Source organism: Tachyglossus aculeatus, chromosome 16 (assembly GCF_015852505.1).
Source record: "Tachyglossus aculeatus isolate mTacAcu1 chromosome 16, mTacAcu1.pri, whole genome shotgun sequence".
NCBI lineage: Eukaryota > Metazoa > Chordata > Mammalia > Monotremata > Tachyglossidae > Tachyglossus > Tachyglossus aculeatus.
The window spans coordinates 17838756-17856409 of record NC_052081.1 but is presented as its reverse complement, the minus strand read 5'-3'; the positions used below and the strand labels follow the sequence as shown (position 1 = coordinate 17856409).

The following is a 17654-nucleotide window of genomic DNA, read 5'->3' as shown; positions in this document are numbered from 1 at the left end:
GAAAGCTACATCTGGTACAGTCTGTTCTGCCACGGTGCGGGCTTCCACTATGGGTTCTGGACACACTATGAAAGCAAGATTAGAAAACATTCTTGCAGCGCCGTGCATCTGTCTGAGTACGGCACGAAGCTAAATCAAAAAAGAAACGTGCGTGTGCCCTTGGCAAACGGTTTTTCAAAAACATAGAGAACTACTTCCATTTAAATCCTAACCTTCATGACTTCTTAAGCTTACAAATAATTCTGTGCACGAGGCAATCGTCACAACGGCCGTCGAGGCAACTTTGTTCAAAGAAAGGGGCGGCGGTAGGGACGGCCAACTTCCTATACCTTTTCCACTACAAACTGGGTCTTAAATTGCCAAATGAAGTTTCCTGCCGTACATCTTCGATGAAACACCTTCGCTTTTTTCTTAGTGACCGAATGACCGTGATATACGCAGCTAAGGAGAGTTTCATCGTAGTTCAAAGTGAAAAATGATTATTTACTTCTATGGGTGAGAACGGATACCGCAGTACTGAGACTCTGCAGTTGTCGATCAATTTCAGTGGGAAAAACAGTTTTTGACCGTCCCTTGCGCTTCCCTGCTTTCTCTGTCAGACAACACGGCGTGGAACTCACTCCTCCAAAAAGACACAAAACTAGCATAAAAAGCTCAACTCGGTATCGTGGTCTACATGACACCGGTTTTAGAGCCTCTGAAAATTCCCTCGAAACGAGGGGTCTAAGAGCCAAGAGAATCAAATGGAGTTGCCAGTGTCGCAGAGAACGCAAGGAACGGGTTGACGCCGATTCAAAACGTCCACAGGGATTGTTGCCTGTTCGTGAGGGGCAAGGCTGTGGTACAAAACCATTTTCTTATCTCTGTAGAGACGTCTCAAACTGGCCTCCTTTGTGCACTCACAAAACATCTAGTTGCCACGCTGGCCGGCAGAAGTTACTGACTGCCAATGCGAGGGCAACATATCTCTCTAACTCGTTTTATTTCAGGTACGCTCTACCTGGGGTCACTTTGTGTGGCTCGGTCCGCGGACCATTAATTTCCCCCGTGCACGCGTTGGAGACACTAAAGAGGTGAAGTCCTATACTTCACTTCAACTAGATTAAGTGGGAGTTTAGAAAACGAACGAGACCAGCAGCAACGTCCAACTTACAGCCGCCCGCCGGACATACACGGGATGAGAAAGGTGCACATTATTCAGCAGGAACAGGATAGAATCCAAAGTGTAGTACTCTCTGGGCTGGCCTTCTTTCCCTGTCCTGAAAGAGTAAGAATACAACCATTTTATTTCACGTCACACATCCCTTCGGGGAAATGATTCTGACATATTTTTCTAAGAGCGGCAGGCCTTTGGACATAGTCGTGCCACCAAACTATTTCACGGTACTATTTTGTAGGGTCAAAACTATAGTTGAGAAAACAGTGAATTTAGAAAAGCCAAATCACATTACTATCCAGAAACTTAGACGTTCTGCCACATACAGGGGCTGGGTAATATTAATTGAACTACCACAGTCCCACCCATTTGAACATAGCTCCCTTCAAATATTCCAAAGGAACATCTGCTAGACAGCGACAATAATAATAATGATGAATAAGCACCACCAAAAATGATATTCACAAATACTGCTGACACAACCGTAAACACAATCAGCATCTGACAAGGCAATGAAAGGACAACTATTGAGTATTCCTAGCAATTACGTGCTGAGAACATATCTGCAAGTCACCCTGAGAGACAGGTCTAGAGACATGGTCACTAGTCTACATTCTGTAATTATTGAGAAAAATGTCAGGACTTCAGTCATGGTTCCAAATAATGCCATCATTACTATTATTACTATTAAATAAAGAAATGAAGTTCTTTTAACTGAGCTGCAATAAAAGAGTCTTCTAACAAACAGAGGCACACCCAAGGGTGTCAACAGTGGATGGCTTTTGGAGATTTTTTTTTTTTATTAGTTTTCCTTGAATCCTCGCGGTTCCTTTATTCTTTGAATGACCACGCTCATTGGAATCTATTATGGTCAGTCCTCGTAGATGGGATAAAACTACACATTTTGGGCTAAATGATGTAGGAGGGGGGCTCATCTGATGATAATGCACAATTTCTTTAAATCGAGTGTGACCGTTTCAGGACAAATGGTTCTGTGCATGGGCGCAGCTTTGGTGAAAAAAAAAATCATCTCCACGTTATGGGAGAATGGGCTACTATTTCCTTGTTTTCCTAGCAAGTATCTGGCGCTAAAATAAGAACTTTATTTCTTACCTTCATCTCCCTAGCTCACTCTAAAAAGTAAACTACAAAAACCCATTTGAATGAATGATTGCCAAGGTGGGGTGAGGTGGAAAAGATCTGGGAGGGAAGTCGAGTCCAGTTTCGGACATGTGGAGCGCACAATTCTTGCCACAATCTTGCAATAGACGATTCAAGTCACTTGCTCCTCCCTGCACGTGCACCGACAGCGTGTGAGCCAAAAATCTTATTTCCACAAAAATTATTCAACAGATCGTTTCCACGACTCCCGTATTCTCTTAGCAAGACACGTCTGAGGAGGTAAAGACCAAATGCATGCATCTTTTACCAAGAATCAGGAAACAAAATGAAAAGAATAAAAAAACCATAGAAATCTGTCCCGTGGTACGTAGAGAAACATAAATAGATGACATTCTGACTTGAGAAAAAACTATCACGGCTCAGTGGAAAGAGCACGGGCTCTGAAGTCAGAGGTCACTGGTTCAAATCCCGGCTCTGCCAATTGTCAGCTGGGTGACTCTGGGCAAGTCACTTCACTTCTCTGGGCCTCAGTTACCTCTGGGGATTAAGACTGTGAGCCCCCGTGGGACAAACTGATCGCCTTGTAACCTCCCCAGTGCTTAGAACAGTGCTTTGCATGTAGTAAGCGCTTAATAAATGCCATCATTATTATTATTATTATTAATTCACTAAGACCACTCTGAACTCGACCGAGCATTTCTCCACTGGAGAGCTGATTTACTTTGTGTCTTAAATTAGAGAAGTGGACAATGACTTCTCCTTCCTTACTGCCTTCCATGACCACTATCCCCATCGACCGCTTCCAACTTTAACTTTCCCCCTGAAACTCCCAGCCTTTCGGACGTGACCGCCCCCCGAGTTCAGCCCCTCACCTCTCCAGCACCCACCTAACCCGTTATCCCGTGTCCTTCTTGGCTGCTGCAGGAGCCACCTCCCGCGTGCTTTTTAAATCCGCCCCTTTCCACCTCAATCGACCCGTCGATCGTGTTTATTGAGCCCTTACTATGTGCGGAGCACTGTACTAAGCGCTTGGGAGAGGACGATGCGACAGAATCGGCAGACACGTTCCCTGCCCATAAGGTGCTCGCCTGGGCCTCTCCATCCCCCCCATCTTACCTCCTTCCCTTCCCCACAGCACCTGTATATTTGTATGTACATATTTATTACTCTACTTATTTATTTATTTTACTTGTACTTATCTATTCTGTTTATTTTATTTTGTTAGTATGTTTGGTTTTGTTCTCTGTCTTCCCCGTTTAGACTGTGAGCCCACTTTTGTGTAGGGACTATCTCTGTATGTTGCCAACTTGTACTTCCCAAGCGCTTAGTACAGTGTTCTGCACACAGTAAGTGCTTAATAAATACGATTGATTGATTGACTGATTGATTGAGCCTCTCACCCCATCCCATTCTTAAAACTATAGGCCCTCACGCTGCTTCCACCCCAGAGCGCTGCCTTCAAAAGCTCACTCTCATTACTTTTTTCCTTTTGGCTTCAAAGAGCCCCACGTATCCCCCCCCAGTGGAAAACCCCTTTCGGGACCCCAGGAAAGCGTCCAACTAGCCCACCATGTCCGTCCGCCCTCCCGCTCCTGCCCAAACATCTCAGAAGGGTCACACCCACCGACCCACTGCCCAAGCCCCCGCAATCCCTTCCGCTTCACTCGGCCGAGTCCACGTGCGCTCCGACGGCAGCGGTGACTGCCTTCTTGCCCCAAAATCTAAGAGACCCCAGTCCGATCCATTGGTGCCGGACCTCTCGGCCGCCTCCGCCCCTGCAGACTTCTGTCTTCTCCCGGCGTCACTAACGAGCCGCGGCTCTTCTCTTCTCCGTCTCTTTCGTGGGCTCCTCCTCTGCCTCGAGGTTCAGTCCTGGGTCCCTTTCTATCCCCGCTCCCATGGAGAACTCATTCGCTTCTGTAGCTTCAACTACCATCTCTGGGTGGGGGGGTGTCTTCCAAATCTACCTCTAGTCCCAACTTCTCTCCTCCTCCACCATCTCCTCCTGCCTGCGTGACTTCGCTCCGGTGTCACCGGTCCCTTAAACTCAACATGCCCGATACTGAACTCACCTTCCCTCCCAAATCTCCTCCACCTCGCCTTCTCTTGACAATCATTCATACACTCATTCAATCGCATTTACTGAGCGCTTCCAGTGTGCAGAGTACTGTACTAAGTGCTTGGAGACTACAATTCAGCAAGAGAAAGAGAGAGAGATGGAATCCCTGCCCACAACGGACTCACAGTCTCGAAGGGGGGGAAGGGGGGAAGAGACAGAAATCAAAACAAGTAAACAGGCATCAGTAGCAATGGTATAAATAGAATTATAAATACATAAATACATACACATACAAATACATTCCCTTTCCCACAGCACCTGTATATATGCATATATGTTTGTACATATTTATTACTCTATTTATTCATTTATTTATTTTATTTGTACATATCTATTCTATTTATTTTATTTTGTTAGTATGCTTGGTTTTGTTCTCTGTCTCCCCCTTTTAGACTGTGAGCCCACTGTTGGGTAGGGACTGTCTCTACATGTTGCCAATTTGGACTTCCCAAGCGCTTAGTACAGTGCTCTGCACATAGTAAGCGCTCAATAAATACGATTGATGATGATGATGATACACATCAAAACAAGTAAACAAGCATTAACCTAAATAAATAGAATTATAGATATGTACACGTATACACAAGTGCTGTGGGGTGGGGGGCGGGTAGAGCAAAGGGAGAGAGTTGGGGCGATGGTGGGGGGAGCTGAGGAAAAGGGGGGCCTAGTCTGGGAATAATAATAACGGTATTTTTTCAGTGCTACGTGCTGAGCACTGTTCTAAGCACCAGGGTAGATTCAAGGTTAACAGGTTGTCCCATGTGGGGCTCACAGTCTTAGTCCCCATTTCCAGATGAGGTAACTGAGGCCCAAAGAAGTGAAGTGCTGAGAAGTGAAGTGCTCAAGGCCCTGCTGAGAGCTCACCTCCTCCAGGAGGCCTTCCCAGACTGAGCCCCTTCCTTCCTCTCCCCCTCGTCCCCCTCTCCATCCCCCCATCTTACCTCCTTCCCTTCCCCACAGCACCTGTATATATGTATATATGGTTGTACATATTTATTACTCTATTTATTTATTTATTTATTTATCTTACTTGTACATTTCTATCCTATTTATTTTATTTTGTTGGTATGTTTGGTTCTGCTCTCTGTCTCCCCCTTTTAGACTGTGAGCCCACTGTTGGGTAGGGACTGTCTCTATGTGTTGCCAATTTGTACTTCCCAAGCGCTTAGTACAGTGCTCTGCACATAGTAAGCGCTCAATAAATACGATTGATTGATTGATTGATTGACTGAAGTGACTTGCCCCAAGTCACACGGCAGACAAGCGGTGGGGCCGGGATTAGAGCCCACGCTCCTCCCTGTCTCTCGAGCCTATAATCTTGGCATTGCTCTTGACTCCTCTCTCCCTTTCAATCCCTCCATATCCAGAGTGTCACCGAATCCTCTAGGGATCGCTTCCCACAACATCTCGGCGATCCGCCCCGTCCTCTCCGCCCAAACGTTCGTCTGGACGCACGTCATAACTGGGCTCGTCTTCTTACCGAATGAGCCACTTTACTGACTCCCGTGATTCCGACTGTTTCTCCCTCGTCCAATCCGTACTTTGCTTTGCTGCCCAGATCCCTGTTCTCTGATGGCAGCCGTTGGGCGTCTACTATGGGCTGGGCACTGTACCGGGCGCTGGAGTAGGGGCCAGCCAAGAAGACTGGACCCAGTCCGTGGGGGCTCACGGCCTTCGTCCCCATTTGACAGGTGAGGTAATGAGGCCCAGGAGTGAAGTCTGGCCTAAAGTCACACAGCAGACGAGTGGCAGGAGGCGGAATTAGAACTCAGGTCCTCTACCAGGCTTGTGTTCTGGCTGCCGGGCTCCGCTGCTTCCCGAGCCCCAGCTCCCACGCTTCTTTCCCCTTAAACCGATCTCCTTTCCGCGTCTCCTGCTGCTGGCCTCCGGCTCACAACCCTCCCTCCTGTCCAGACATCCTTCCTCCTTCCCATTAGGCAGCACGCCCCTTTCCCCCATCTTCAGAGCCCTTCTGAAATCATCCGGAGAAGAAGCGTGGCCTGCCGGAAGGAGCCCGAGCACGGCAATCCGAGGGCCCGGGTTCTAATCCTGCTCCATCAGCGGCTCCACCGACTATTAGCTGTGTGACCTGGGGCAAGTCGCTTAACTTCTCTGCGCCTCCATTTTCTCAACTGTAAAACAGGGCCTCGATATCTGTTTCGACTGAAACCGTGCGGGACAAGCACTGTATCTGACCTAACTGCCTTTTACCTACCCCAGCGCTCAGAACAGTGTCTGACATTGTGTCTGACATTATTACTCTATTTATTTATTTATTTATTTATTTTACTTGTACATTTCTATCCTATTTATTTTATTTTGTTGGTATGTTTGGTTCTGTTCTCTGTCTCCCCCTTTTAGACTGTGAGCCCACTGTTGGGTAGGGACTGTCTCTATGTGTTGCCAATTTGTACTTCCCAAGCGCTTAGTGCAGTGCTCTGCACATAGTAAGCGCTCAATAAATACGATTGATTGATTGACTGACATATCATAAGCGCTTCACAAACATCATAAAACGCTCCTCCAAGGAGGACTTCCTCGCTTCAGCTCTCCTCTCCCCGGCTGCAACTTCAGAACTTCCTCGTCACCTAAGCATTTAGGCAGGGAACCCCACCACCCCAGCAGGGAACCAGATAGGATCGACTGGAGGTCAGCAATTCCCTGCCTTACTTTGCCCACCCTTGAGATTCAGTCATTCGTATTTACTGAGCGCTTACTGTGTGCAGAGCACTGGACTAAGCGCTTGGAAAGTACAATTCGGCAACAGAGGCGGTCCCTACCCAACAGCGGACACGCAGTCTAGAAGGGGGCGGCGGACAGCAAAACAGAAAAATTAGACAAGGTGTCAATACCATCAAAACAAATAGAATTTTAGCCTGATACACACCATTAATAAAATAGAGTAATAAATACGTACAAATATACACAAGTGCTGTGGGGAGGGGAAGGGGGTAGGGCAAGGGAGGAGTGGGGGTGATGGGGAGGGGAGGAGGAGCAGAGGATAAGCAGGGGGCTCAGTCTGGGATATGTCCTTTCTCCCACTTTTAAACCCACCCCAGGCTATAGTGCACTAATAACTACAGAACACCAAATTTATATTAAACGAGCCCCTCCCGACAAAAAAAAAATTACATTTGCATTAATGAAGGCTAGATGTAGGGACAGAGTGTTAGATCAGTTCATTCTGCTACTCATTAGCCGCTCTGGCATCAGTTTTGGACAAAAGGTTACATACACTACGGGCTAAAGGTTGTATTTTATTATGTGGAGACTTCAGTCTTTCCCAATGAATTCAGACAACATGTGTCTGATGAGAAAAAAAAGCAAGCTGCTTCTGATGACATCTATGACAGCACTTGCCACCTTAATAATAATAATAATAATAATAATAATGGTATCTGTTAAGTGCTGGGGTAGATACAAGGTTCTCAGGTTGTCCCTCGTGAGACTCCCTGTCTTAATCCCCATTTTACAGATGAGGTCACTGAGGCACAGAGAAGAGAAGGGACTCGCCCAAAGTCACACAGCTGACAAGTGGTGGAGGCGGGATTAGAATTTAGTATTTAGTATTAAATAACTAAATTACTAGGCCCTCATCCGCAGGACCGCCACACTTGGGTGGAAGGCGGTGGGGAGGAAATAAGTGGGGGACTGATACCCTTTTTGTGTAAAAAAAAAAAAAACAAAAACCCAAAATATATCGGGTCTGATGAATGACCCATCTCCAGTTGGGAATTACAAAAAATGAAAACCGGAGTAATAAAAAGGTGAAACAAGGTGTTTGAAATCAATCCGATGTAATGTTAATTCCGCACGAAGCTGAAAAACTGGGAAGGAAAGAACAACCATCTAAGGAAGACAACAGGTAGTTAAAAGAAAGATTAGAAAGGAAAACAAAAGGAAAAGTTCCCCCTAAACATGGACAAACATCCAAAATACTCTGCACACAATGGCCCACGACCTAACAACCATAAAGAAGGAAACAAGACAAAGCAAAGCAGAAGCAGCAGCGTGGCTCAGTGGAAAGAGCCCGGGCTTTGGAGTCAGAGATCATGGGTTCAAATTCCGGCTCCGCCAATTCTCAGCTGTGCGACTTTGGGCAAGTCACTTAATAATAATAACAATAATAATGGCATTTATTAAGCGCTTACTATGTGCAAAGCACTGTTCTAAGCGCTGGGGGGAAACAAGGTGATCAGGTTGTCCCACGGGGGGCTCGCAGTCAACCCCCATTTTACAGACGAGGTAACTGAGGCCCAGAGAAGTGAAGTGGCTTGCCCAAGATCACACAGCAGACATGTGGTGGCGTCGGGATTCGAACCCATGCCCTCTGACTCCAAGGCCAGGGCTCTTTCCACTGAGCCACGCTGCTTCTCAAGGCATCCCACAGACCGATGGACTACTTATTATTCTTTGTTAAGCGCCGAATCTGTGCCAAGCCCTGTCCTAAGCGCTGCAGGGTTTACAAGGTGATCGGGTTGTCCCCCGTGGGACTCCCGGTCTTCATCCCCATTTTCCGGATGAGGGAACTGAGGCCCAGGGAAGTGACTGGCCCGAAGTCACCCAGCAGACACGTGGCGGGGCTGGGATTTGAACCCACCACGCCGCTTCTCTAGAAGGCTGCGGTCCCCGGGCCCTCCATCCCCAGCCCCACAATCCAGGGGACCACGAAGCTCAAGACCTGGGTTCGAATCCCAGCGCCCAACTACCTGCTACGAGACCTTGGATAAGTCACTTAACCATCCTGTCCCCCCCCATCCCTTTAGATGGGGGGATGGAGCCCACATGGGACCCCAACTCCGTTCCCTCTGACTGACCTCTAATCTGGCCCTCAACTTGGCATGCGTTGAGGCGCTTAAAAAAATACCACCGTTACTATTATTATTATTTACTGAGCGCAGACCACTGTACTAAGCGCCTGAGAGAGTACAATAAAAATCAACCGAGCAATGGTATTTCTTGAGCGCTTAAGGTGTGCAAGAGAACTGTGCTAAGCGCTTGGGAGAGGCCGACAGAACTGGCCCGCAACTTGGCACGGGTTGAAGCGCTTAAAAAAATACCACCGTTACTATTATTATTATTTACTGAGCGCAGACCACTGTACTAAGCGCCTGAGAGAGTACGATAAAAATCAGCAGAGCAGTGGTATTTCTTGAGCGGTTAAGGTGTGCAAGAGAACTGTGCTAAGCGCTTGGGAGAGGCCGACAGAACTGGCCCGCAACTCGGCACGGGTTGAAGCGCTTAAAAAAACACCACAGTTACTATTATTATTATTATTTACTGAGCACAGATCACTGTACTAAGCGCCTGAGTACGATAAAAATCAGCCGAGCAATGGTATTTCTTGAGCGCTTAAGGCGTGCAAGAGAACTGTGCTAAGCGCTTGGGAGAGGCCGACAGAACTGGCCCTCAACTTGGCACGGCAACGCGCTTAGAAAAATACCACCGTTACTATTATTATTATTTACTGAGTGCAGACCACTGTACTAAGTGCCTGAGAGAGTATGATAAAAATCAGCCGAGCAATGGTATTTCTTGAGCGCTGAAGGCGTGCAAGAGAACTGTGCTAAGCGCTTGGGAGAGGCCAACAGAACTGGCCCTCAACTTGGCATGGGTTGACGCGCTTAAAAAAATACCAGTTACTATTATTATTATTTACTGAGCGCAGACCACTGTACTAAGCGCCTGAGAGAGTACGATAAAAATCAGCCGAGCAATGGTATTTCTTGAGCGCTTAAGGTGTGCAAGAGAACTGTGCTAAGCGCTTGGGAGAGGCCGACAGAACTGGCCCGCAACTTGGCACGGGTTGAAGCGCTTAAAAAAATACCACAGTTATTATTATTTACTGAGCGCAGATCACTGTACTAAGCGCCTGAGAGAGTACGATAAAAATCAACCGAGCAGTGGTATTTCTTGAGCGCTTAAGGTGTGCAAGAGAACTGTGCTAAGCGCTTGGGAGAGGCTGACAGAACTGGCCCGCAACTTGGCACGGGTTGAAGCGCTTAAAAAAATACCACACTTACTATTATTATTATTTACTGAGTGCAGACCACTGTACTAAGTGCCTGAGAGAGTATGATAAAAATCAGCCGAGCAATGGTATTTCTTGAGCGCTGAAGGCGTGCAAGAGAACTGCGCTAAGCGCTTGGGAGAGGCCGACAGAACTGGCCCGCAACTCGGCACGGGTTGAAGCGCTTAAAAAAATACCACAGTTATTATTATTTACTGAGCGCAGACCACTGTACTAAGCGCCTGAGAGAGTACGATAAAAATCAACCGAGCAATGGTATTTCCTGAGCGCTTAAGGCGTGCAAGAGAACTGTGCTAAGCGCTTGGGACAGGCCAACAGAACTGGCCGTCAACTTGGCACGGGTTGAAGCGCTTAAAAAAACACCACAGTTACTATTATTATTACTTACTGAGCGCAGACCACTGTACTAAGCGCCTGAGAGAGTACGATAAAAATCAGCCAAGCAAGGGTATTTCTTGAGCGCTTAAGGTGTGCAAGAGAACTGTGCTAAGCGCTTGGGAGAGGCCGACAGAACTGGCCCGCAACTTGGCACGGGTTGAAGCGCTTAAAAAAGTACCACCGTTACTATTATTATTATTTACTGAGCACTGATCACTGTACTAAGCGCCTGAGAGAGTACGATAAAAATCAACCGAGCAATGGTATTTCTTGAGCGCTGAAGCTGTGCAAGAGAACTGTGCTAAGCGCTTGGGAGAGGCCGACAGAACTGGCCCTCAACTTGGCACGGGTTGAAGCGCTTAAAAAAACACCGCAGTTACTATTATTATTATTTACTGAGCGCAGACCACTGTACTAAGCGCCTGAGAGAGTACGATAAAAATCAGCCGAGCAATGGTATTTCTTGAGCGCTTAAGGCGTGCAAGAGAACTGTGCTAAGCGCTTGGGAGAGGCCGACAGAACTGGCCCTCAACTTGGCACGGGTTGAAGCGCTTAAAAAAACACCGCAGTTACTATTATTATTATTATTTACTGAGCACAGATCACTGTACTAAGCGCCTGAGAGAGTACGATAAAAATCAGCCGAGCAATGGTATTTCTTGAGCGCTTAAGGCGTGTAAGAGAACTGTGCTAAGCGCTTGGGAGAGGCCGACAGGATGAACGGGATATACTGAGCGCTTCCCGTGTGCGGAGCGCAATATCATCCATCGGTGGTGAAGGCTTACCGTGTGCAGAGCGCTTAGTACAGTGCTCTGCACAGAGTAAGCGCTCAATAAATACGGTTGATTGATTGATTGATTGTGTTGAGCGGTCGGGGTCGTGCACTATAGCCAATTAATGGGGTGCGCTGAGCGCTTTACACTGTGTACAGCGCCGTACTAAGCGCCTGGGGGAGTACAGGTCACAGGATGATCCGGTTGTCCCACGGGGGGCTCCCAGTCGATCCCCATTTTACAGATGAGGTAACTGAGGCACAGAGACATTAAGCGACTTGCCCAAAGTCACGCAGCTGACAATTGGTGGGATGAAGACCGTGGGACAACCTGATCACCTTGCAACCTCCCCAGCGCTTAGAACGGTGCTTGGCACGGAGTAGGCGCTTAATAAATGCCATCATTAATCAATCAATCGTATTTATTGAGCGCCTAACTATGTGCGGAGCGCTTGGGAAGTACAGATTGGCAACAATTATTATTATCATTCTATTATCACTATATCATCATTATTACAATAGAAGCGATCAAAGGTGCGTACTGAATGCTTACGCCATGCAAGAGCACTGTACTGAGCGCTTGGCGGAATGAGCGGGATGTACTAGGCGCTTCCTGCGTGCAGAGCACTCTTCTAAGCGCTGGGGCGAGTCCAACCGAACCCCTCCATGGCGCGTATGGAGCGCTTGGGAGAGAGCGTGCTATAATAATGGTAACGGCACTTACGAAGCGTTCACAATGCGCACAGCACTGTTCTAAGCACCCCTCGAGGCTATGTACTGAGCGCTTACGGTGTGGGGGGGCCTGGGTGAGCACACCACAACCCACTGGAGGTGTGCGCCGGACGCTTACGGTGTGCAGAGCAGTGTACTGAGCGCTGGGGACGGCCCGAAAGAGCGAGAAGCAGCGTGGCTCCGTGAGAAGAGCCCGGGGTTGGGGACTCCGAGGTCGTGGGTTCGAATCCCGCCTCCACCCCTTGTCAGCTAGGTGACTCGGGGCGATTCAGTCCCCTCCTCTGTAAAACGGAGATTTTAAGACTGTGAGCCCCGTGTGGGACAACCACTGTTGGGTAGGGACCGTCTCTACATGTTGCCAATTTGTACTTCCTAAGCGCTTAGTACAGTGCTCTGCGCACAGTAAGCGCTCAATAAATACGATTGATGATGATGATGATGATCTCCCCCAGCGCTTAGAGCACCTAGTAAGCGCTGAACAAACGAGAAGCAGCGTGGCTCGGGGAGAAGAGCCCGGGCTGGGTCGTGGGTTCGAATCCCGCTCCGCCCCCTTGTCAGCTGGGTGACTTTGGGCAAGTCACTTCGCTTCTCTGGGCCTCAGTCACCTCATCTGGAAAACGGGGGTGAAGACTATGAGCCCCACGTGGGACAACCTGACCACCTTATATCCTCCCCGGTGTTTAGAACAGTGCTCGGCACACGGTAAGCGCTTACAGAATGGTATTATTACTATTTCTGTGCGCCTCAGTTCCTCCATCTGTAAAATGGGATTGAAGCCCATGAGCCCCATGTGTGACGACCCAATTCCCTCGGCGCTTAGAGCAGTGCTTGGCACCTAGTGAGCGCTTAACAAATGCTATTATTATTATTTCTCTGTGCCTCAGTTCCTTCATCTGTAAAATGGGGTTGAAGCCCGTGAGCCCCATGTGTGACGACCTAATTCCCTCGGACCTCCCCCCGGCGCTTAGAGCAGTGCTTGGCACCTACTGAGCGCTTAACAAATGCTATTATTATTTCTCTGTGCCTCAGTTCCCTCATCTGTAAAATGGGGGTGAAGCCTGCGAGCCCCACGTGCGCCTTGTACCCTCCCCAGCGCTTACAACAGTGCTCGGCACCTAGGAAGCGCTCAACAAACGAGAAGCAGCGTGGCTCGGGGAGAAGAGCCCCGGCTGGGGAGTCGGAGGTGGTGGGTGCGAATTCCGACTCGGCCCCTTGTCAGCTGTGTGACTTGGGGCAAGTCGCTTCACTTCTCTGGGCCTCAGTTACCTCATCTGTAAAATGGAGATTTAAGACCGTGAGCCCCACGCGGGGCGACCCGATCCCCTTGGATCTCCCCCAGCGTCTAGAACAGTGCTGGGCACACAGTAAGAGCTTAACGAATGGCATTACTACTACATCTGTGGGCCTCAGTTCCTTCATCTGTAAAATGGGGATGAAGCCCGTGAGCCCCACGTGGACAGCTCGATTCCCTTGGCTCTCCCCCAGCGTTTAGGACATTGCTTGGCACGCGTAACGAGCGCTTAGTCCGGTGCTCTGCACACAGTAGGCGCTCACTAAATACCACTGAATGAATGGGTTACGATTTCTCTGTGCCTCAGTGACCTCACCTGTAAAATGGGGATGAAGCCTGTGAGCCCCACGTGGGACAACCCGATCCTCTTGGATCTCCCCCAGAGCAGCGCTTGGCACCTAGTAAGTGCTTAACCTGGGCGCATGGTAAGCGTTTAGCAAACTCTTAGTCCAGTGCTCCGCACACAGTGAGCGCTCAGCAAATGAGACTGAATAAATGAATGAATGAATGACTCTGTCTGTGGGCCTCAGTTCCCTCATCTGTAAAATGGGGATGAAGCCCGTGAGCTCCACGTGGGACAACCCGATCCCCTTGGATCTCCCCCAGCGCTCAGAGCAGTGCTGGGCACCTAGTAGGTGCCTAACCAATGCTATTCTTACGATTTCTCTGTGCCTCAGTGACCTCACCTGTAAAATGGGGGTGAAGCCCGTGAGCCCCACGTGGGACAACCCGATCCCCTTGGAGGTCCCCCAGCGCTTAGGGCAGTGCTGGGCGCACAGTAAGCGCTCAATAAATGAGACTGAATGAATGAACGACTATGCCTGTGGGCCTCAGTGACCTCACCTGTAAAATGGGGATGAAGCCCGTGAGCCCCACGTGGAACAACCCGATCCCCTTGGAGGTCCCCCAGCGCTTAGGGCAGTGCTGGGCGCACAGTAAGCGTTTAACGAATGCTTAGTCCAGTGCCCTGCACACAGTAAGTGCTCAGTATATGAGACTGAATGAATGAATATGTCTGTGGGCCTCAGTTCCCTTACCTGTAAAATGGGGATGAAGCCTGTGAGCCCCACGTGGGACAACCCGATCCCCTTGGATGTCCCGCAGCGCTTAGGGCAGTGCTGGGCGCACAGTAAGCGTTTAACGACCGCTTAGTCCAGTGCTCCGCACACAGTGAGCACTCAGCAAATGAGACTGAATGAATGAATGAATGAATGACTATGTCTGAGGGCCTCAGTGACCTCACCTGTAAAATGGGGATGAAGCCCGTGCGCCCCACGTGGGACAACCCGATCCCCCTGGATGTCCCGCAGTGCTTAGGGCAGTGCTGGGCGCACAGTAAGCGTTCAATGAACGCTTAGTCCAGTGCTCCACACACAGTGAGCGCTCAATAAATGAGACTGAATGAATGAATGACTATGCCTGTGGGCCTCAGTGACCTCTTCTGTAAAATGGGGATGAAGCCCGTGAGCCCCACGTGGGACAACCCGATCCCCTTGGAGGTCCCGCAGCGCTTAGGGCAGTGCTGGGCGCACAGTGAGCGTTCAACGAACGCTTAGTCCAGTGCTCCGCATAGAGTGAGCGTTCAGTAAGTGAGACTGAATAAATGAATGAATGAACGACTATGCCTGTGGGCCTCAGTTCCCTCATCTGTAAAATGGGGATGAAGCCCGTGAGCCCCACGTGGGACAACCCGATCCCCTTGGATTTCGCCAGCGCTCAGAGCAGCGCTGGGCACCTAGTAGGCGCTTAACCAAGGCTATTCTTACTATTTCTCTGTGCCTCAGTGACCTCACCTGTAAAATGGGGACGAAGCCCATGAGCCCCACGTGGAACAACCTAATCCCCTTGGAGGTCCCCCAGCGCTTAGGGCAGTGCTGGGCGCACAGTAAGCGTTTAACGAACGCTTAGTCCAGTTCTCTGCACACAGTAAGTGCTCAGTAAATGAGATTAAATGAATGAATGAATGAATGAATGAACGACGATGCCTGTGGGCCTCAGTTCCCTCATCTGTAAAATGGGGGCGAAGCCCGTGAGCTCCACGTGGGACAACCCGATCCCCCTGGATGTCCCCCAGCACTTAGGGCAGTGCTTGGCGCACAGTAAGCGTTTAATGAACGCTTAGTCCAGTTCTCTGTACCATCATCATCATCAATCGTATTTATTGAGCGCTTACTGTGTGCAGAGCACTGTACTAAGCGCTTGGGAAGTACAAATTGGCAACATATAGAGACAGTGGGCTCACAGTCTAAAAGCGGGCTCACAGTCTAAAAGACTCTGCACACAGTAAGCGCTCAGTATATGAGACTGAATGAATGAATGACTATGTCTGAGGGCCTCAGTGACCTCATCTGTAAAATGGGGATGAAGCCCGTGAGCCCCACGTGGAAAAACCCGATCCCCTTGGATGTCCCCCAGCGCTTAGGGCAGTGCTGGGCGCACAGTAAGCGTTTAACGAACGCTTAGTCCAGTTCTCTGCACACAGTAAGTGCTCAGTTTATGACTGAATGAATGAATATGTCTGAGGCCCTCAGTGACCTCACCTGTAAAATGGGGATGAAGCCCGTGAGCCCCACGTGGGATAACGCGATCCCCTTGGATGTCCCCCAGCGCTTAGGGCAGTGCTTGGCGCACAGTAAGCGTTTAACGAACAATTAGTCCAGTGCTCTGCACACAGTGAGCACTCAATAAATGAGATTGAATGAATGAATGAATGAATGAACGACTATGTCTGTGGGCCTCGGTTCCCTCACCTGTAAAATGGGGATGAAGCCCGTGAGCCCCATGTGGGACAACCCGATCCCCTTGGATGTCCCCCAGCGCTTAGGGCAGTGCTTGGCGCACAGTAAGGGTTTAACGAACGCTTAGTCCAGTTCTCTGCACAAAGTGAGCGCTCAGTCAATGAGACTGACTGACTGAATGAATGAATAACTATGTCTGAGGGCCTCAGTTCCCTCACCTGTAAAATGGGGATGAAGCCCGTGAGCCCCACGTGGAACAACCCGATCCCCTTGGATGTCCCCCAGCGCTTAGGGCAGTGCTGGGCGCACAGTAAGCGTTTAACGAACGCTTAGTCCAGTGCCCTGCACACAGTAAGTGCTCAGTATATGAGACTGAATGAATGAATGACTATGTCTGTGGGCCTCAGTGAACTCACCTGTAAAATGGGGATGAAGCCCGTGAGCTCCACGTGGGACAACCCGATCCCCTTGGATCTCCCCAGCGCTCAGAGCAGTGCTGGGCGCCAAATCAATGCTACTCTTACTATTTATCTGTGCCTCAGTTCCCTCATCTGTAAAATGGGGGTGAAGCCCGTGAGCCCCACGTGGAACAACCTAATCCCCTTGGAGGTCCCTCAGCGCTTAGGGCAGTGCTGGGCGCACAGTAAGCGTTTAACGAACGCTTAGTCCAGTTCTCTGCACACAGTAAGCGCTCAGTATATGAGACTGAATGAATGAATGACTATGTCTGTGGGCCTCAGTTCCCTCACCTGTAAAATGGGGATGAAGCCCGTGTGCCCCACGTGGAACAACCCGATCCCCTTGGATGTCCCCCAGCGCTTAGAGCAGTGCTGGGCGCACAGTAAGCGTTTAACGAATGCTTAGTCCAGTGCTCCGCACACAGTGAATGCTCAGTAAATGAGACTGAATGAATGAATGAATGACTATGCCTGTGGGCCTCAGTTCCCTCATCTGAAAAATGGGGACGAAGCCCGTGAGCCCCACGTGGGACAACCCGATCCCCTTGGATGTCCCCCAGCGCTTAGGGCAGTGCTGGACGCACAGTAAGCGTTTAACGAACGCTTAGTCCAGTTCTCTGCACACAGTAAGTGCTCAGTATATGAGACTGAATGAATGAATGACTATGTCTGAGGCCCTCAGTTCCCTCATCTGTAAAATGGGGGTGAAACCCGTGAGCCCCACGTGGGACAACCCGATCCCCTTGGATCTCCCCAGCGCTCAGAGCAGTGCTGGGCGCCAAATCAATGCTACTCTTACTATTTATCTGTGCCTCAGTGACCTCACCTGTAAAATGGGGACGAAGCCCATGAGCCCC

The 17654-nt window shown here is 49.4% G+C and overlaps 1 protein-coding gene across 1 annotated transcript in view; it reads right to left on the bottom strand.

Annotated features, from left to right (window-relative positions):
* The window catches only part of CDC73 (cell division cycle 73), a 127493-nt gene that overhangs the window by 107546 nt on the left and 2293 nt on the right, over positions 1-17654 (bottom strand). Inside the window, exon 2 of the mRNA XM_038758425.1 lies at positions 1154-1259. Within this exon, the coding sequence (XP_038614353.1) occupies positions 1154-1259 (106 nt within the window). The remainder of the gene's footprint in view (positions 1-1153; positions 1260-17654) is intronic.